Source organism: Archocentrus centrarchus, chromosome 9, assembly GCF_007364275.1.
Source record: "Archocentrus centrarchus isolate MPI-CPG fArcCen1 chromosome 9, fArcCen1, whole genome shotgun sequence".
Classification (NCBI taxonomy): Eukaryota; Metazoa; Chordata; class Actinopteri; order Cichliformes; family Cichlidae; genus Archocentrus; species Archocentrus centrarchus.
In genome coordinates this window covers 18,194,360-18,216,678 of record NC_044354.1, presented here as the reverse complement: position 1 = coordinate 18,216,678, position 22,319 = coordinate 18,194,360, and the positions used below count along the sequence as shown (strand labels likewise).

Genomic DNA, 22,319 nt, shown 5'->3' with positions numbered 1-22,319 from the left:
GGAATTGCGCGTAGAGAAGAGAAGCTCAGTCTTGGCTATTTCAACCGGCTCCGGTCCAGTTACATGACAGACGCGCTTCATCCCACGTTGTTCACTGAGAGCTAAAAGCTGTCGAGGAAAGGCTCAGTGTCAGACAATACGAAACGATGCAGTTACGCTGCTGTTTGAGAGGACGTGGAGCCGAAGACCTTTAGAGCGCACACCGATGTTATCCACAGCAACAATTATAGAGTGCAATATTTTGGACTGAGAGGTCAAGCAAGGTGTCAGGTAAGTTAACATGATTTATATTAGGTACCTTTTCTAATAATTTTTTTCTGTCAGTGTGATTATGGGCTAATAGTAAGGAGCAGCAAAACTTTACAGGATTAATTTCCCAAAGAGCTTCGTGACACTCGTGTCATACAGTCTCCAGGACAATGCAAGACGTCTTAGATTTATTTCTCTGTGAGAAATGACCAGTTCCTTCAGCGCACTGCAGAGTCAGTGGTGGATTAATAGTGGGAAGGATAAAGGAAACAAATGAGTAGCGATACCCCTCATCAATTATGCCAGACAGCTCAAGCAGACGCATTGTGTAAGACTATAAGAAAACGATTAAAAGTGGTTGGCCGCTGCTAATTTCTTTTTGCACTGAGCCAAAAATACCCCTCGGAGCAGCTAATAAAATTGAAAAGCTTAAATATTGATTCAGCGCAATCAGTAGATGAATGGCCGAGTAGCCCATTGAGGACGGAGACAAACGCTTCCATGGTTACATCCAGGATCTCTAGTGTGATTACTCCGCTTTGTGTGCGTTTTCTCTCTCCCACTGAAATAAAACAACTGCCACACATGGTGAGCCGGGGGACCTTCTCATAAAGCCTCCGCTGACTAATCTATAGGCTTACTCAGGCCATAAGTAATCTTGGCATACTTTGAGTTGCGCACATGTGCTGCTACTGTTAAATAAACGAGCGGCGCCTTTATCCCCATTGTGATGCTGCTTGCTTTTGGGGGTATTTTACGCAGATGGCTCCATAATTTACAGCAGTCCACGGGGTGGGGTTTGCAGACCTTAAATAATTGAACATCTCCTCCTGATCTCTAATTGATTTGACATGATGTCATCTTCGTCTTTGCAAATCTCTTTTGTTGCCTCCTCTGTGGTGCGACAGCAGAGTTAAATCCCTTTTCTCACTGGGGAGGAAGGGTGGGAGCTGTTTCTGTATCCATTCAGCATTTACACCTGCTCTCCCCCAGCTGTTACTTCAATGAATCTTTGCAGAAATTAGTAAAATTATTTAATCAATTTGTTTCTTTACAAAGAAGCGACAAAAGTTGACAGGGGGTTCACAGTTTTATTTTTTAACTATACTCTCTCTACTCCTATCATTAGAAACCCATATGTCAAAGTGAGTTTGTTTTTGCAGATAGGGATTCTCTAGGATCCTCACTTGCTCAGAGGTCAGGTCCTTTGTTTGTCAGTGTTTATGTCATTGCCTGGCAGGGGTCAGCCCCCATTCGCCCGTGCGAGGGGCTGAATGTGATTCACTGGGCGGAAACTGTTTTACTGCCTGCCTCTCTCTCCTTCTGTCTCACCCCCCTAATGGTTGCACAGTACAAAGGGGGCAGTGCCATAAACAGAGACTATTCATTGATGAAAGGTGCCGGAGTGTTGCACATTGCAGGAAGGATTGGAGATTGATATTTGGTGGGGATGAGAGGCATTCGCAGCATCTCAGTGTGTGGGGACAGAGAGAAATGGTGGATGAAGGCACAGCTCTGTCTCACCATGCAACAGGCTACCCCCCTAACTAATCTGTGCGCCACGGAGTCGCAACTGGGGGCAAGAGTTGTAAAGCACATCTTTATCTATTAAATGCATGACATTTGTGAAGTTGAATCAGAGCAATGCATAACTTGAATTTTTTTTTTTTGGTATATTTATGTAAGTGCTAGTAATGGAAAAAAACAAACAATTGATTGATTGATTAAACAATAGGAAATTGACCTCTGTCAGTGTTTGATATCATTTCAGTGTATTGCATCTTGACAGTCGTGTGTGTGTGTGTGTGTGTGTGTGTGTGTGTGTTGGACTTCTTTGGGTAGACAGTATAACTAGGATTTTCAGCTCCTGTAGGAGGCACTGAAAAGAAACCGAGAACATAAAAATGCAGGACAATATAAGACAAAAATAAAAATAAATAAAGTAATCTGTACCATTCTTATTTCTGAGTGGAGAATAATTAATTTTTAGTGTTGAGATTTGATCAGGCACTTGTTGTATTTGCTATTTTCTAATTAATATTCAGTACACTTCTCACTGCTCCTCAGCAACAAGTGAGACAGGAACTATGCTAACTTAGAGTGTCGTCCTGTTGTTTATCTGAACTTTAATCGTCATGTCTAATACTGCACGCCTGGCCTGGTGAAGTCAGTTTAAGATTTATTAAACTGGCAAAGTCAAGCCATGAATAAGTCCCTTCTAATGTTCTCTGGCATTTTACTATTTTGGGAAATACTGCTTTTCTTAAAAAGTCATTTGACAGTTCATGCTTACAAATGGGAAACAGGATGATGGTTTAGTAGTTGTTGTCTTTGGAGTAAAGACGCAGGAAAGTCGTGGCCTTTCAGTGATGGCCAACAATCCTGAGGTCTCTTTCGCGGGCCTGACCAACCACATATTGTTCCCGGTGAGAGGATTCTAGTACGGTCACTGCAGTGAACCATCAGCTGGGAACTCTCTGTCAAATTTCACAAACACAAGCTCATAAATACACATGCACTTGTACTCATGCACACATTTATTGTCATAGCTTCTTCTCTAGAGGCAACAAGGAGCCCTTGTACTTGTACATCTGTTGAGCATCTCTATTCCAGCATTAAACTTGAACCTGACCTTTTCAGTGGTAGGTTAAATAAGTCAGCTTCAGAGCCTTTAATACCTGCTGTTCTAACTATAATGCATGACCAGTTCTTCTAAAATATGAAAGCAAGCTGGTCTGTTTCCTTTCACCTTGCAAACAGCACGGAAAATCCGTGCAAAGCAAAATCTGCTCAGATATCAAAACATAGGGAAAAATAAAAGAACATTCAGGAAGGCTGTGTCCTTTGTTTCACATTAGCTTGGCTAGACTTTGTACAAATTAAATGGCGTTTTAAGGCGTACTGAAAACATTTTCTTTTCACCAGTCATCGAATAATGTGTTATTCCAAAGCTCCACAGATTTATTTGATGATTGCATCTTTGGTTGGTAGTCGATTCCATTCTTTTAAACATGAAGCCCAACACGGGTCCCTCTGTCTGGCCATAAATCTACACATGTTCAACCCCACGTGGAGCCATGTGGAAGCCATCCCACGGTGCCCTCTGCTTCCTGTTCTACTCCAGAGAGATCGGGTTGGGTTGCTCACGACCTCACATTTGGCTAGAAGAACATCATGGGCATCTAACCTTATACTGTTTCTTTTTTGTAACCACCACTTCCCCTCAATAAGGTCTTTGCTTGTGTGATGTGTGTCTGAGTGAGCCACAGCATGAAAAATAATGAGCTTCAGAAAAGCAGTGTCCTGTCCATGTAAAACAAACCTATTGAAGTAGGTCACAAACCTTGTACAACTACAGCTCCTGGAAAAAACCTTTGGAATCAGCACACTTGGAGGATGTTCATTCAGTTCTTTTACTGTGTAGCACATAAACAGACCACAGATATGACACAGAAACTACTTTTGTTTCATACCTGAAGATTCTGGCTTCATGAAGTATACCTAAAATGACTCTTTTTTTTTAAAATTAATTACAATTTTTTTCAGATAAAATAGGAGAAGAACTTGTGCAAAATATGCCAGCTGTTCCCGGTCACCTGTGTCTAAAATTTGGAGCAAGTACAAAGAAAATGGCAACATTATAAAAGGCAAACTGGTAGATAGAAGACACCACAGCATCAGGACAGAAAACCTAAAGCAGTATGCCGTGAAAATGCATAAGAAAATGAATAAAAAACAAATGGGCAGAAACATGAACAGTACACAAATGCCTAACTAAAACAGCACTAACACCTAAACAGAAGAAAACAAGATTACAGCGGGCTAAAGAGAAGCGATCGTAGACTGTGGTTGATTGGATGAAGGTGATGTTCAGTGATGAATCACAGGTCTGCACTGGCCAAGGAGATGATGAACTTTTGTCTGGTGTCGTTCCAGTGAAACACAACAATGACCGCCTGAAGAAAAGAAGCAAATTTGTATGTGAAGTAAAAGTCCATGAGAGATGACAATCATTACTTGAAGTATAAATGCACAGGTGTACACATTTTGGACACTTTTCTTATTCCATCAATAGAAAATAGATTTGGTCCATGGCGTGTCTCCATCCTGCAAAGCTGATCTGTCAAACAGTATTCGAGAAAGGTGGAATATTGTTTTTCCTTAGTGAAGTCCATGCCTCAAACAATTCAGGCCACGTGAAGTCCAGAGAAGGTGAATTGTCTGAGTAAAAAAAATAAACATCTCAAGAGATTTGGATTACCAGGTAAAAATTAGAAAATTTTCATGTAATTTTGTGTGGACAGCATGGAAGAAAAAAAATGGCAGGAACCACAAATTTGAATGTCTAATGTTCAACTTCTCAGATTCATTAATACATAATTCTCCAGTTGTTTTGAATCACAGCAAACTTGATTAGAACTGGATTTCAGCAATGATTAGCATTTATTTTTACCATATTTTTTTCCTTTTCCTCTGATAATCCAAATTTCTTGACAGCAGTTGTTCAGGAATTTGCTTCAATCTTACCATCTGGCCCTTAGTTTTCAAGACCTACAACAGCCTGAAAGAGGGGCTGTCCCACACCTACTGTACCAAGGATGTGTAGTGTGTGTGTCCTTATTTAAAAGTGATAGAGTAGAACTGGGAGAAAAGAAGGGAGTCTGAATGGGAAGATTTGGATTCTGCTGGGGAGGAGGCAAGCATGCCAAAAAGTGGGAGAAACAAAAGAATAGAGAACTGTGGCAATGTTAGAAATGCACATAGAACACAAAAAGGAGCATGAGTGAACAAAAGCCTTGCTCCTTAAAATTGTGTGCTGGTCAGTGAATCGTAAAGTCCCGCTTCTTCTCCAATGAAAATCCACCCCCGGTCTGAGTTGCCTCGCTGTTTTGTGAACTCTTTTGAAATGCAATTAGCATTTCATCCAGGCCCAACCGGTTACATGCAAGGAAGTAATACCCTTTCTAATTTGGCCCTTTGGTCTGTGAGGCTATGGAGAGCGCAACCTTGTTTAATCCTCTGAAAGTGTTTTTCTGTCTGCCTCCAGCACTGTCTGTCATACAGGCTAATCAGTCAGCCAGTGCTCAAACTGGAAAGCAAACACTGCGCACTGGTTCCTACTCAATTGGAACCACTTTCCTTTTTCTATATCCTTTCCTTCCCACTAAGAAGAAGAAAAATCTCTTGTTTTTGGTTGGGGACGCAAGATGCCATTGGCTCCACTTAAGAGCAGCCGACCACGGCCACATGGACAATACCTCAGGAGATTTCTCCCTCTCTCTGTTTCCTTTTTCACAGCAAAATGCACTTGATTGGCAGTCTCTTGCCCCTGAAGGAGAAATGCCGGGTTTGAAAAGTATCGTCTGACAATAGCTGGAGGGCTGACCTCATGCATTTTTGTTCTTTAGAAACGTTTTCATTGAACTGTTTTCTAAGTCCTCTAATGTGGAATGGCATAATTTTGGTTGCAAATCAGGTCTCTGCCATCCTTATTTCACCAAAAATTCTTTCTCCCTATTCTTGTTGGAATAATGATAAGTTTTCTGTTTTTCCCCCTCAAATAAATAGAATTCAGGTTTTTTTTGTTCTTTTTTTTTTTTTGCATAGAGCTCTTCAAAATAAGCCCAGTGAGTAATGCAGAGTTTTTGTTAGATTTAATGATGTATGCTTTAGCTCTACTCGCTTATTAAGTTTCTTAATTTCCTCACCCCAACTTCTCTGTATGGCGAGAACATTCACTGATCTAAAAATACCAGAGGCAGAAACTACATGTGAAGCGCAATTATGGGCTTGTGAGTTGACCGGGAATGACAGCCGCGGCTACGCTGGGCTGAGAATGGACGGTGGGTGGTTTCTGACATTGGGCCTGACACACACTGGGCTGGTGGCATCACTTAGTGTGGAGTACAGCTCCAACAGAGACCAAACCAATAAACGGATCAGAGGAGACTCTATGGTTTGGGGCCAAATACATAACAAGCTAACATTTTACAGCAGCTGCTCTATTAAAAGAAATATTTTGTTTATGTATATGCATTCAGTTAAATGGTGGTATTGTTAATGGGTTATATTAATATATATTAACTATTAATGTTTTTGCTCTATTAATTTTGTGTTGAAGGTGCTGGTTTTGTATGAGCCTTTCTTTTCTTCCACACCATCTGTCTATGTGTTGCTGTTTATCTCCATCAGTATAATTTTATTCTGTCTATTTGTGTGGTGTGTTTTTAGTGTGAATTTGTACTGAGCAGACACACAAGCATTCCAGGAACACTGTTATATTAGTTGATGTTAATGACAGAGCAGTTTTTTTGTTTTTTTTTTTTGTGGCCAGACTGACTCCAGATCACCAACCAGAGCTGTAAGATTGATGAATGAGATCCTACCGCAGGTCTCCCTGTGTCAGAAAACTCTAGATGGCTTTGTGTTAGTGTATGTGCGTGTATCCATGTGTGCGTTTAGCTAACAGGCATATATATATATAACCACATACCCTTCACCATGGGCGTCTCAGGCCCAGGGAAGCCTCAGGGCAGGGATGCTGCATGGGAAAGCCCTTGATTAAAACTCTACAGACTGTTATCCCACAATTTCCTCAACCAGAAAGGAAGAAAAGGAATTGCTTTCCACTTTTACAACTTGCAATACTAAGTAGTCTCCTCGAAATGATGAGAGGAAAAGCAGACTCCTCGACTGTGGTTTCAGAGGCTTGGATTTTTTCTTCACTAAGCTTCCAGTAGCGAAAAGAGTTGACAGATGCTGTCTTTGATAAGACAAGGAATTGAGACATATTTCCTATGGAGAGAGGAGAAAAATTTAAGTCAGGCACTTTCAAGCATTAGAGTCTGTGAGAACATTGTAGCAAAAAAACTGAAGTGAAGCCTATGAGCTTCATATATCTCACATGATATACCAAACACACCCTCCAAATTTGCAGTACATTTCAGCAGAAGCAGGTCCCATCTGACTCTGATCGGTGCCTGCTGGTACAACCCCTCCACCACCCGAACATGTACCTGTAGGCTCCAAGGAAAGGAGAATCAGTGGTGTTTTTGAAGCCGAACTATATTATGCTGCCTTAACTATTTCAAACATGAGCTGCTAATCCAGTCACCTGACTTACTGCAGCTGACACACAGGGAATCTTGCACTGTCACGCTTACTACCAGGCTTACAGTGAATAATTGATGTTAAAGATTACAACACTGAAGCCACTGTCAGGAGAAACCGTAGAGATATCAGCAGCAAGCTCTGACCCCTGGAGCAGCCCTGCAACCAGACACCTCCGCAGCACCTCTGATAGTGATATCCAATAGATCAGTCGCTGTGTGTGTGTCTGCAAATGATCCAATGTAACAGTATTTTGTGAATTGGGCTGCTAATGCCAGTTTGTTTTTATATATGTATATAAAGAAGGACTGAGAAATGTTGGGGTCAGAGGTTGTTGTCACTGTGATGGATATTGTTTCCGTGACTTGTCATGGCACTTTTTATGTTTCTACTTGTTCAGATGGTGAAGGTATGTATCACAGAGATAAACAAAACAAAGTTTGTCTCTGTGAAAAATGAAAGATGAGAAATGAAGAGGAGTGATTAATTTGTGATTGGGTACTGAAGGCATGGCCTATATGCAGCAGAGCATATATATTGTTGTTCCCTTTGATCTGAGCTTAACTTTTGAGGGCTAAACACTATTGTAGCTCACTGTCCACATACTAAGATAGTTTCCTGGCAAAGCCTTCTATAATCTGGAAGTATTATGCACGGCTCAAAAATGATTACGGTGAGCAACAGGTTTATTCTAATTGTTTTAAAGCATTATTCAGCCTTTTCCAGGCCACAGGTTTGCTTTCACTTGAGCTTGATTACTTATTAAAGAGGAAATTTGGATGCATTGTTGTTCTGTTGTGGATCAATGCAGCATTGTGCTTTATATATTTAGCAAATGCTATATAGTAGAGAGTAGCCTATTTACTGGGTGCAGTGTGTGTTCCAGGAAATAAAGTAATGCAGTAGGAAGGAAATGTAAGTAGACTGTAGTTGGGATCATGGGATAAGTCAATAAAAGCAATTTTGGATGTTCACATTGTACAGTCGCTTTAGTTGTGGTGCTTTCTGTGGCTTTATCTGCCAGATCTAAGAGCCCTCAGCTCAGCCGTCATTTTTTTCAGTCTTTGGGTCTGGGATATTTGTGATGGACAGTGTGTTTTCTCTCCAGTGTCCTGGATTGTCACCCAGCTAGCTATCTGAGCTTTGAGACCGAGCATTATGGATGCATGCTGACTGAGGCAGCTCTGCCAAATGCATCAATATATGCAAACAAATATATCCGCGCCTCTCTACATGAGCTCTGACTCCCAGTCTTATCAATGTCAAAGGGTCTGCGCCAGGCACTCCATGCCGCCTTTAGCTGTGACTGACAGATCCTAGAGGCCCTTTAAACTCCTGGGGTCAGGATTGGCACAATGCATGATGCAAGCACAAAAACTGCCCCGCTGCTTATAGAACAGACCTGTGCCATCCACACAGCATCTGCTTTGTATTAGTTCCTTTGAAGGAAGGGCGGCATCTGGGTCATTAGATGCAAAAGGGTTGCCCTCTGTTTTGATGTAGGGTTGCTAGGAGTGTAGAGGGTTGGATGCTTGCTAACATCCATCAAAAAGATGGTTTAAATAATGCGAGGCAATCATTGGAAGGTTGGAAATGAGGTTTTGGTGCATAATGATTTACCAAAGATGATGTGGGATCTCAAACTATTTATTCTGAGGACTGAAAGCAATATAACATTGGAAGCATGAGATTGAATACAGTATGTTATATTCTTTACAATAACCCTTTGAAGATTTTCTTCAAAGTTTACAACCTGTGGCCAGTAAGATTTTGCTGTGACCAAACTAGACATTTGGTGGCTTAACTGTCTCATATAACTTAATTAGGCAGGCAAATGGAAACACTTGCACACACGGACACACATTTACACACATACTTACAAGTCAGTTTCAGTGAGATGATACAACAGTTAAGGTTTATGGTGTTTTACTCAAGCTTTCAGTCAGTGATTCAGTAGGTGTCCAACCCCAGGAGCAAGAGCAGGGCAAATAAGAGGATTTATTCAACCCTGGCCTCTCTTTGTCCAGCAACACACTCACCTCTGTCCCCCCTTCGCCTCACCCTCTGTTCCCCGCTGTCCAGCTTTGCAACCCACCAGCTCTAAATCCCTTTTTGATGGATTTCCCAGCCATCTCTCCCTTCCTGGCATGTGTGTGACATATGCATGCGTATACACACACACACACACACACACACACACACACACACACACACACACACACACACACACACACACACAAACTCTTACATATGCAATATTTATTGTCTTTGTCACCAACATAAAATTTGCATCAGTTTATTCTGAGTGTATTTATCAATTGATAACTTTTAATGCTGTTAACAGTGATTTCTCCCATTGAAGCTGACAGAATGACTGATGGACAGTCTCGTCCTGGTCATCGTCCAGTGCTGAGAATTGCTCAAATTGATTTAACAGTAATGGAACAAATGAAAAATGGGATATTTTCAATGCCCAACTTTCCTAAATGATTTCTATATGAAAAAAGAACGACCCAAACAGCATGACTTCATCCACTCTACTTGCTGATGTTCTTTCTCAACCTTGTAATTAAGAGCAAATATTTTTTAAAAGACCTTACGTGTTCATACTGTTAGCCAGGCTGTGTGGTGTAGATTATGAATGGGATGGGTAAAGGCAACAGGGAGGAGACAGACAAGACAGAGTGGCCACAATTTGGCTTTAGGCTGGCTCCGCCCCACTTGTCATGCTGTGTTGTTTTGTTTTGTTAACCATGACAACTGTCTCAGCTGCTCCATCCAGCTTTAGGATTATTCTGTGTGAGAGAGCTAAGCAGGGGGTGACAGAGAGGAGAGATGAGAAAACACGACAAGAGTAGAGAAGTGGATGGCAGAGGGGTGTGGAGGATGCAAACTAAGATGTGAGGATTATTGGAGGAAGCAGGGGAGTAGCAGACATAATTAGAGAGAGAGGGAGAGGAGAGAGAGAGGTGGTAATGCAGAATTGCACGGATGGCATGGCATGGCTTTTAATTCATGTGGTAAAGAACTGTAAACTCAATAGCAACTGCTTTAACAGTTATGACAACATGAGGACAACAGCCATCGGACTTATGGGATGCTGTTGTGAATCATTCAGACCACAATGACCAAAAAGCCTGCCAGCCTCCACGTTATAAATGCCAGCTGGCCTTCTGAACATCTGGCTACTCAATCATGCCTGTAGCGCATAATAGTTGTAATCTTTAATGACTGTGTACTTTTACATTTTAATATCGGTATTGTTTCATGTAAAAAATACATGACAGTTGTATTTCTTTTGTAAACTGTGTATTTGTTCTCAGAGTTCTTTCTGAAGTATATTTGTGTATGCATAGAATCAACTAAAATCCCATGCTGTAGCTTTCATTACATGTATTACATGATTACATTACCGGAATGTGTTCATATTGGTCTCTTATTTCTTTCAATGCACATATTTTGTCCATCGTTATGCATTTTTTTCCCCAATATTTTCTTCCCTGTATTGGCAGGAATGCTCCCTGCCTTCCTGCTAGCTGGGTTGATTCTGGCTCTGTCCATCCCTGTCACTGCGTCAGCGTCAGCCACGCTGCGGTTCCTGGGGCAGACTGACTTTGTTGTCAACGAGAGCAGTACAGCTGTGGTCCGCCTGGTCATAGAGAGAGTGGGAGACCCAATCAATGTGACAGCTTTGGTTCTGGTAGGACATAAGGCTATCCTCTTGTAATATTCTTCTCCTAAAGTCATAGGTTACCAATTGTTGTTGCTGTGAACTTACAAAGAATGTAAAAATTCTCAGTAGTTCACAGCAGTGAGTGAATATTACTCTGCAGCCTGTTGAATCATTCAGCCTGTCCTGTTTATACAAATAAACATATAAGTTTCCTTATTCTCGGAAAGATGACCTTCACATCAGGGGAACTCGAGAATCAGGAACTGTTTTGTCAATAGCAAACAATGTTGATGATGTAAAATTCAGACTGTGTCAGAAGAAAGTGAATTGGAAATAGATTTTGGCTTTATATCATCTACATGGAGCCCAGCGTCAGCTGCTCGCAGTTGGTGTCTGGAAATGCAAACTGGCTGTGCGATAAAGAGTAGTTGGAGGGTTTCTTTGTGCTTATTGATGTCTTTACCATATTTCTTGTTACATTAACTTTTATACCAAGGGCTGCATTATTGGTTAAAATACTGTATAACATTTGATTTCCTTCCAGGAACTAATGGGAATAGATAGAAACGCACAGAAACTCATGCTCAAGCGGCCCCAAGTATAAAAGAAGAAAAGGACAGCATGCTCTCTGAACTGAGACGTGCAAAAAAAATTCAAGCCTTCAGCATCCTATTGGCACATTTTGACATAAGTGCAAATATCTCCACTGAAAAACAAAACAAAACAGGGAAGCAGGAATTAAAGTTAAAACCTGTTGCCTTATTCCACTCAGCTAGAGGGAGTCGACACCGGGGACTTTGAAGCCATAAATGCTGCAGCCTTCCTGCTGTCCACTGAATCCAGTAAGACCGTTTTCATTGCTGTAAAAGATGACGACTTGCCTGAAGCCGACGAGAAGTTTACGTTCAACCTTATGCTGCAGGTAAATGACCATTGTTTGTCTGCAACTTGGTGTGTGTGTGTCTCTTTCTTTGCATCCTTCGAAACTGTCTGAGTTAGGGCTTTGAAGCATTGCTGCAGTGGTGTCACATTTTAACATCTGTAAATGAGCTTAAGTGGTACAAACTACAAATCTTTTTCAGAGCAATAGCATCACAGTTCTGGATGACTTAATCTTAGAGACTATTGCCTTGGTTTCATGTAGCCTTCAGCTGCCAAATTTGATTGATGGGCTGGTTTTGTTTTCTGCCCGTCTTATCCCTCAATTGTTCTCAATTTGATGCTGCATTTTTGTGACATCTGGTTAGCATCCGGTAGCAAAAGTCCGTATTTAGCCTGCCATTAGAGTGAAAGACCAGATGAAGTGCCCACTTTTAGCCCTTCTGTTTACACTACAATGAGACAAAGCTTTGGCCAAATACAGACCTATCAGCTTACCGAAGGACTGTCTGAAGGACACAGGTGCGGGTGTCACGAATGAAGAACAAGCAAATCAAGGGTACATCAGGGCCATATTTACAATTTCAGTTCAGTGTATGAAATCTGTTACAATAGAAAACATTGCTGTTTGAGTATGACAGAAAGAGATTTGTTTTACAGAAATAGCACTGAGTTGTTGTAGATCAGAGCAGGTGCAGCCCAGCAGCACAGCATAAAGCTTTAGAATCACATGCTGGATCATGGCATAGAAGACTTGGGAAAGCGTGGTTTATTTAAAACACCATGCTTTTATCAAAGCTGACTTTTTAAGTTGCCAAGTCAGTCAGCTATTTTTTTTTTTTTAATTTCTCATTTTATCTTTTTACATAGCTAAGCCTTCAGGAGTGTGTCTATATGTGTATATGTGTTTGTGAGCAGCTTCCTGGCATGCTCAGTGGCTTGGATTTGGAAAAGCATATGAGCTGACCTGCTGCAAGTGCTCAGCATCAGAAAGAAAGCTGTTAGAGCCTAGAAAAGCCTTGTTTGAATGACAAGATGAATGAAAAGGCTTACTTTGTTTTTGCATTGGCTTGCTGTCACCTTAACATGTGGAGACACAAACATCCAGTGGTTTTGCTAAGAAGCTTCAAATGTGCTGGGTTTAGCTGAGAAAATGTAAAGATATTTTAAACATGCTTTAGTGGAGAAATGTTTGTATTTATAATACTGTGCCAAGAATGTTATATAGTTGATTGCGTTCCAAAATACCTGCAGTTTGTGTATATCCAGATGTTTGAATGTTGCAAAGGGATTTTTGGTGGAAACCTGTACAAATCCTGAGTTCAGCTGTGGTGTCTGTCAGCACAGTTGGTCCATGAAATCCCTGTGAAAACATGTGAGCTCACTAATGGAAAGCCTGGAAAAGTAAGCTATGTAACAAATGTGTGTTTTTCCTTTTGAATACTGTCCTGAAAAAATAAAACCTTCTTTGCAGATCATAGGATATGGTTCTTAAAAAAAAAAAAGAAAGAACAAAAAGAGTAAACACTCAGGTGTAAGACCTGTTAACTGACTGATTTTAAGCCCGCTGGGATTTTCCTGTGAGTTTCCTGCTGAGAGCTAACCTGATAAATCAACTCGTCTGAAACCAGTACTTCCTGTCTTTGTGGCTTCTCACCAGGGCAGCTCAGTGGGAACACAGGAATGTAGGGTAGCCAGTGGATAAGGCAGTCGTTCTGGCTGCCCACGAGTATCAGGATTTACTTTAGGGGGAAGAAAAAGGAGCATTAATGTAAATACTGTATAAGCTTTGCTTTTATCTAATCATTTCCATTCTCCCCACTTTTCAGAGTTCCTCAAATGGTGTTACACTGGGGACACCAAACAAGGCAACCATCACCATACTGTCCAATGATAATGCCTTTGGAATAATTGCCTTCAACTCAGTAAGAAACTTGCCATCCACTTGCATCTTGTCTTTGTTGGTTCACCAATTTACAAACTTTGTCTTGGGTCCATTAAAGCTGCCTAAAATCACCAAGAAAACATGCTGCACCAGTTGTCTGGTCCAACTAAACTTTTCAATAATGTATTCCCCATCTTGTGGAATAATTGCGCTCAAGTTATTTCTTCAGTTTGCACTGAAGTCTAGTTATCAGTGATGCAAAAAATGTTAACTTGCACCATAAGCACACACTTACACTGGTGACCAGTTTTGCAAAAAAAAAAAAAAAAAAAAAAAACTGCTATGTGACAGTAGAAGGGACCATCATGACTAATTAGTAGGATTTTTTTTTTTTTTTTTTTTTTTTTTGCATTTTTGGCCACAGCGCTTTTTATCATAGTGGAGAGAGACAGGAAACGGGGGAAAGATACACACGAACCCGCACCGCAACGCGGCATATGTATGTGGACGCCGGCTTCACCACTAAGCCACCCAGGTGCCCTAGTAGGATTTTTTTTATAGTTCTCGAGGGACTTGTACCAGAAAATCTTGTATGCTGAATCATGATTTGGTTTGCTTTGAATCAAAGGCTTTTTGGCCTTACTGTACATGTTTGTGTAAATTAATTTTTTTCTAATTTTTCCTAAATTTCTTTGGATTTGCCACATGAAAGATCGATTGCTTAAGATTTGTTTCCTGAAAGAGTAGGCAAGTAGGTAGTGTTCCCTTTTGTGTGTTCTTACTACATGTTGTGTAGAGAGACATTTTGCTCACTTGTACTGCAAGAATTAATCAGAATTAATTAATTAAAATTAAATGCCTTACTTTTTTTTTGGTTTTCTGTTGGGAATATTGTGTTTTCCTTTATTAATAAGTTGGCTGATTCTAATTGTTAATTTGAAACAATATTAAACTAAACCAATTGAGATTCTCTTTGTATGTTTTCTTTGTCTTCATGTCAGACTGAGGAGATCATAGTTGATGAACCCAGAGGAGGGAACCATTACGTGCCTTTTACTCTAATTAGAGAAAAGGGAACGTATGGTACTGTGACCGTGAATTTTGAGGTGAGAACATGTACATAATATCACCATACTTAAGTGACTCTATAATGATTCAAGAAGGACTAACAGTGAAACAATTATGTTTCTAACGAATAAGCACTACTTGTAGCTCGCTAAATGTTTTTCTAATTTTATCCCACTGCTTAAAAGAAACTTGATTCTCGAGGATTAAGATGCAAACAGCAAACGTGTGTTTAATTGTATTCAGTTCCATAATAAATAACACAGTTGCTTTATGTTCTATGTTAGGGATAAATTAACATCCACAGTGAGCTCACGGGTTCTCAAAGCATGAATATCACAGTGATTCGTTTTTTTTTTTTCCCTGTCTTCATAGATTGCTGAAGGTCCCAACCCTGCCAGTGAGGATCTCAGTCCCGACAGTGGAAACATCACCATTCCTGTAGGACAGGCTGTAGTAAACTTCAGTCTACTTATTCGGGATGACCAGGTATTGAACTGATTGTCTTATGAACATTACCACATTGACAGAAGTTTGAAGAAATATGATCTAAAGGTCATGTGTACATCACCTCTTAGAGCATCAAACTGAAATCTTTTTAGCTGTAAAATAAGGCACACAACAGTGTTCCTCTTTTTTTTTTTTTTTTTTGCAACATACATATTCAGAGTTTGGAATTGTATATATGCATGTGTTTCTCCTTCTCTATACCAGATCCCAGAGGATGATGAAGTGTTTTCAGTAAGGCTAACGGGTGTGGCAGGGGGAGCACTCCTTAGGCCCAACGCCAGCAGTGTTCAGCTGAGAATCCTGCGTAATGACAGCCCACTGAGGTTCTCCCACACTGTTGTGGCAGTGCCAGAGTCTGCGGCAGTCATCGCCCTCAACGTGACCAGAGGTCGATTGACTGAGGATGGGCCACTCATTGGCTCTGCTGACACAGAGGTTCCTTTCTTTAAATCCAGTTTCATGTTTACATAAACTTTTACTGCTAAAGCACTTTCATAAATACACAACGATTTATATGTAGAGAAAACAAAAAGCATATGGCAAATTTGTGTGAAACATCTGGATTGTGTCTTTAGGTCTCTGTAGATTACATAGTGGTGAGTGATGAAGGAGTGGGCAGTGCCACACCAGCTTTGGATTTCATCGACCTGCAGTCAGCCAGAACAGTGAAATTCCCTCCATTTGTCTACAAAACCAGCCTGTGGTTCAAGATCAGTGATGATAATGTGCCAGAAATTGCAGAGTCCTTCCGTCTGATCCTGCTGGAGGACACTATTAGAGGAGACGCTGTGCTTGTATCACCTAACGCTGTGCAGGTGATCATTGAGCCCAATGATAAGCCTCATGGTGTCCTGTCAATTAGCAGCAGTGCACTTGACCAGCCAATCAGCATCAATGAAGATCTGACACAGAGGTGACTTTTTTTTTTCTATAAATGGGTAGTATAACATCTGCTATAATCTCTTACTATATGAAAAGGTAAATATAAATGTTAATGTAAAAATTACATCCAAGGTTATCACTCCTCCAGATTTGATGGCATCGTTATTGTAAGAAACGGGGGCAGCTATGGTGAAGTGTCTGCCAACTGGTCCATCAGCAGAAACTCCAGTGATCGCTCACCAGTGTCAGGTGATTTGAGGCCTGAGGCGGGGACAGTAAGATTTGCTGCTGGTCAGGTGACCGCTGTGATTCCAATTAACATTGTGGCAGATGATCAGCCCGAAGAAGCAGAGGTCTTTATTTTCAAACTGCTGCCCAGTACAGCAACTGGAGGTGCCGAGGTTGATGAACCCATGCAGGTCAGTTTAAACGAGATGCTTCATTCATTCATTCATTCATTCATTCATTCATTCATTCATTTTTATAGGATTGGGTTGGGGATTGTATGTAAGAAAAAAAAATGACTGCACTTGTTAGGGAGTACATTCACATGTTGCATATGTTATGCATGTGTGTGCGACCTACTGTAAAGCACAGTGGCAAACTGGGCACATGCTGCAAAAGTCGACCCTTTGGTGTGTAACTTTGCTCTGTGGGTGTTCCCTTAATGTGGCTGAATCAAAACAAAGCGGAAACAGGCGGCACACTCTGTGTGGGGTGTTTCTGTGTGTTGTTTTTTTCAAGTACAGATGAAATGGTGACAAGTTTTTATTGCTTCCATCTTTGTCCAGGCCTCTTGGCTATGTGTGAAAGTAGTGGGCAGATCTAAGTCATGTTTATGTTCAAGGCATTAGATGGGACTATAGGGTCTGTTTGCCATGTGTGCAGAACAAGTTGGCTCAGAAGAATTTTCTCAAAGAACAAACAAACAACTATAACAGAAAGTTCATCACTGTTGTCAGTGAAGCTACAGATCCTGTATCACACTCCAAAAACGGATATCCACATTAGACTGTGCTATAAATCAGCTCTTGCGTGCCTGCCAGACAGTGCATCTGACAAGTGTAGGTTCCATGACTGAATCACAGTTTAATGCTCATGGAAACTACTCTAACAGTCTTAGCACACTTAATTAAAGAGGATGCCTCTCTAAAGTTAGCTCAGGACTCTGTTTTACTGCTCTCAGTCTCACTTATTTTCTTTCCTCTCTCTGTTCCTCACCTCTCTTTTTTTATGATCAAGATACAATCTTAGTAACATAAAAACAACTCAACAAAATCGTTCACTGTAACTAATGCTAAACTCAGGCTGCACTGCTTTTACTCCCTCATAGACTTGAGATCTTTTAGGTCCCTCCTCACTCCACAGGGGACTGCATAGCCCCGAGGCACTCACTTGTTAGCAGTACAACTATGAATAGAAGGACAATTTCTGTTTTCTACAACAAAGAGAGGTTTTTTTGTATTATTATTCCTTCGTCATTCAAAATGTTACATTTGTCTCCTTCTCATTAATTATTCTAATTTGTTCATCATTTTATTCCTGCAGTTCATTTTATTTTCTTCCACAATTTCCTCAGATGGTGTTCTACATCCAGGACAGTGACGATGTCTACGGCCTTTTTCGGTTTGACCCGGCCAAAGAGCAGAACATCCAGAGCCAACCCGAGAGTCGCTTCCTGTCTCTGAATTTTCTGCGAGGTGGTGGTACACTGGGTAACGTGTCTATGACCTTCACTGCCCTCTACATTCCTGCAGGTCCTATAGACCCAGCACGAGCCCGTGACCAGGTCCTGAATGTTAGCAGGCCTATTAGTGTGGTTTTTACCCGTGAGCGAATGGTCCATGTTGTACTGCCTATCAGGAACGATGCCTTTCTGCAGAATGGAGCTCATTTCTTAATACAGGTAATACTGCTGGAAACAAGGTGATTGAAGTTGTAATTCAGCAGCAACATTTCACATGCACATTGCCAAATGCATTCCTTCTGTTTCTGTCTGTACCTCTGGCCAAATTGGTACCATTCAAGGTTTAAGTGCCTCATTTGGATGTGTGAATGGTTTTACATTGGCACTCAAATCTGGCATGTTGCTATGGGATTTACCCAGCTGTCCAAACTAACAACATCACCTAACCCTTAAAGCTGGCAAAAAAAGTACTAGAAAAGCCTTCTTCACATTCTGTAGAAGAATAATTACTTCACACACTTCAGCTTCAATATAAACACATATGTGCACAAATATACATGGAGTGACTGGAGCACTAACAGGTCATTCAATACATCTTATAAATAAATAAAATAGTAATAACCATTTACCCAATGATTATATTTGATGAATCAATTATAGTATAATTTCTTGTTTTCTGTCTGGTTAATATTTATCCCTCTTTTAAGTGGTTGTCTCTTCTGTTTTCCCTAGTTGGATGCACTGGAGCTGGTTGATATAAGTCCTTTAATTCCTTCAAACAGCCCAAGGTTTGGCGGACCTCTAAACCTGACCTTGACTGTCACCCCCGAAATTGCAAATGGGGAAATTGGCTTTACCAGCAACAACACAGTGGTGGTTTATGAACCAGAGGAAAGCAATACCAGCACAGTAAGCTATACAAACACTATCAGTTCTATGACACTTGTAACTGTTCACTTGCAGAGTTCTGCATAAACCAGGGGTGGGCAATTCCAGGCCTCGAGAGCCAGTGTCCTGCAGGTTTTAGATCTGTCCCTGATCCAATACACCTGAATCAAATGGCTGAATTACCTCCTCAGTATGCAGTCAAGTTCTCCAGAGTCCTGCTAATGACTTCTATATTTGACTCAGGTGAGTTGGATCAGGGACACATCTAAAACCTGCAGGACACTGGCCCTCGAGGCCTAGAGTTGCCCACCCCTGGCATAAACAGTCAAAAAAAAAAACAAACAAACCCCAAAACAACTGTAGTCAATGTTCAGAAAGTGAATATTATATGCAGACTGTGTCTGTGTAGGTCAGCCTCCCTCTGCGGCGTGATGGGACAGACGGTCGCGCTGAAGTGTTCTGGAGTCTTAAGCCAACTGGAGCCAATCGTGAGGATGTTACTGCTGATGACCTGAAACCTTTAGGTGGTTCTATTATCTTCCTCTCTGGGCAGAGCGATGCCTCCATCAATCTCACTGTCCTGGCTGACAACATCCCAGAAGTCAACGAGACCTTGCTGCTCACTCTCGATAGGTAGGAACATTAAATGCACATAGAATATTTTAATATATTTATTTAAAGTATTTAATTTAATCATTATTAAATTAATCCTGCCCATGTAATAACTATAATATTTTACTGTATATTACTATTTAATATTATTATTTGAAGTTGTCTATAATTTTTTAAAGCCAACTTATGCAACACTTGAGTCCAGTAGCCTAAGAAGGGCTGACTGGGCCCCGATTCTTCTCATTCCTCCTTAGCTTGTTTTGAGATGCATGTGTATTGGGGGTTAATCTGTTAGTCTACATTTGGATGAGAACGACAGCTTTCTCTCCCTCCCACTCCTCCCCTGCAGGGTGGAGACTGCACGCTTTATAGTGTACTTTGGGTAAGTGGAGAGTGGAGTGAACCTGGGCCTTTTGTGTGGCGTGAATCACATCTTTGTTTTTCACAGAAGGGCCTACTTCAGGCTTTCTGGAGGTCTTTGGTCAATGTGGGGATGAGGGGGTGTGGGACACGGTGGGGGATTCTGTGATGGTGTGAAAAAACGTGAATCCAAAAGAAAAGGATTGTTGGAAGAAAATAGAGAATCGTCTTTATATGTTCTTGCTCTAATTTAACCAGGCTTAATTGTGTACCATTTAAGATGCAAGTGTTTGTATGCATGCAGCGCCTTGACTGTGACTGTTTGGAGTGCTTCATTCTGTCATGTCTTTGTTATTCCCATTATGTTATGCTTGCTTGGGTTCAATTTTCCCAGCACATACACATATACTTACCCCCCTGGTGAGCAATAAAGAGGCGGGCAGGCAGTTGATTGACATTGTTATTAAAAGTGGGCTAAACAGCAGGACTTCAGCATATAGAGTCAATAATGAATGAGCATCACACAATAAAAGGAACTCTTTAAGAAGTTTAAGTTGAGCTACAGAGCCATTGTTATTATTATTCCTTATGTTACATAAACACACAACATAGCAAAAGTGTGATATACTGCCATTTCAGAGCTATCATCAGCATGACGTGGACGCGTATCAGCCTTAAAGCAGCTCCACATTTCCTCATTGAAGAGTCTGTTTCACAAAACACAATCCTTTGCATCTTTTCTGTTAACTTTAGTTATAATGACTCGCTAATGTGACCCAATGCTGTGTATGTGCTCATATGTGCATTTCTGTGTGCATATCCCAGGAGTAATGTTGAAAATCAGATCCTGAAAGCTGGCTTCACCAGCCGAGAGATTATTATCATGGAGAATGATGACCCGGGAGGAGTCTTTGAGTTCTCCCCATTATCCAGAGGTCCATGGGTGATCAATGTAAGTCACAGTTTGAAAACTAAACCAAAATAGCAGTCAAAATTGGTAGAGCTGCACTTGACAGTTTTTAGAATGTACACGTCAGTTTATGTGTTTTTTGACTCATTGTTTCAGATTTTACTCTAACCTAGTGATAAGACAAAGATATATACGTTGTATGTCGTATGCATATAGAGCCCTAAGAGTTTTTTATTTGCTCTTTTCCTGGCACTGTGAAGTCGTGTTTTTGAGGGTAGAAATAGATTTTTTGCAGCAGCTTCGTTGACATGAAATAGCAGGCAAATGCAGCTGCTACTAATGTCATTAATTAAGGGTACCTACCTAAATACAGCCTTTATTGATGTAATTAGTAGGGGTGGGACTCGATTAAAAAAATTAATCGAATTAATTTCAAGCTTTGTAATTAATTAATCGAAATTAATCGCATTTTAATCGCATTTCAATATTTGACATGAGAAATATTAATTTAAGTTTAGTTGATGAATGAATCAATATACATAAGCTTAAACTTCAAAATTTAGTTTATTTTCCCACCAGTCTGCTACACAGACCAATGAAGGGTGGAAGTGCTCCTGTGATAAGCAAACTCCTGAAATTAAAGTTAAGCATCATAACTGGATAGTTTTATTCAACATTAATGTCTCACTTGTTATAGTTGGAAATTAATCATACGCTCAGCTGTATTCCTTGATGTTGAAATGTGTTATGCTTTTTTTAACAGCTTATTTTGAATCAAAGACTTAAAATTAAACCACAAAAAGGAGAAAAAGTTCATTCTCCATTTAACCAGCTGCTTTTACACAGCTGTGCTTCACACTCACGGTTGCTAGGCGACATGAGCTACGCAGAGGTGACGGCAGCTGATATGAAGGCTAGCTGCTCACTTCCGGCCTTTGTGGCGTTCGTGGGCTGCGAAAGACCTGGGCCGGGTCCTTCGCAGGATGCGGCCCCTAATTTGGACATTGTGCGTCGATATAATCTGTATGCCGGGAACTCGTGCACTGAGAAACGTTCCACGGTGCAAAGTGCGATTAAAATGCGTTAAAATTTTTAACGCGTTAATTTCCCCATAATTAATTAATCGAAATTAACGCGTTAAAGTCCCACCCCTAGTAATTAGTAACACCCATGCACCTACTACTTCATTTCAGAATGGCTGCTGTGCAAAATGTGTTTTTGAAAAGGGACTAAACATGGATTAAGAGGTTAAATTGATTCTTAGCTGATACTTAACTCTTGTCTTCTTTGTTCTCAATCTTGTCTCCTCACACCTAGGAGGGCCAGGCGGTCGAACTCCATGTGGTCAGAGCCCAGGGACAACTTCTGAAACAGCTGGTACGATATGTTGTCATACCCTCGGGCAACACTGAATTCTACGGTGCCACGGGCATTCTGGAGTTTAAACCCGGGGAGAGAGAGGTGGTGGTGGCACTGGTGGCACAGCCTGATGGAGTGCCAGAGGTAAGAAATGGATGGTTATTGTTGTTTATGCACTTATTTATTATTTTACATAGTGCTACACTGCGACTCAAATTTACTATTTCCTAGATAATAGGCTGTAAAGTTT

General features: G+C 40.8%; 1 protein-coding gene across 1 annotated transcript in view; it reads left to right on the top strand.

The window, feature by feature from the left end:
- Positions 1-22,319, top strand: part of adgrv1 (adhesion G protein-coupled receptor V1) — a 110,141-nt gene continuing 87,822 nt past the window's right edge. The window contains exons 1-14 of the mRNA XM_030738127.1: positions 1-270; positions 10,872-11,059; positions 11,805-11,954; positions 13,741-13,836; positions 14,798-14,902; positions 15,237-15,350; positions 15,576-15,806; positions 15,947-16,284; positions 16,402-16,672; positions 17,833-18,159; positions 18,673-18,849; positions 19,238-19,461; positions 20,626-20,752; positions 22,028-22,213. Coding sequence (XP_030593987.1) covers positions 10,874-11,059; positions 11,805-11,954; positions 13,741-13,836; positions 14,798-14,902; positions 15,237-15,350; positions 15,576-15,806; positions 15,947-16,284; positions 16,402-16,672; positions 17,833-18,159; positions 18,673-18,849; positions 19,238-19,461; positions 20,626-20,752; positions 22,028-22,213 — 2,532 coding nt within the window. The 5' untranslated portion in view covers positions 1-270; positions 10,872-10,873. The remainder of the gene's footprint in view (positions 271-10,871; positions 11,060-11,804; positions 11,955-13,740; positions 13,837-14,797; positions 14,903-15,236; positions 15,351-15,575; positions 15,807-15,946; positions 16,285-16,401; positions 16,673-17,832; positions 18,160-18,672; positions 18,850-19,237; positions 19,462-20,625; positions 20,753-22,027; positions 22,214-22,319) is intronic.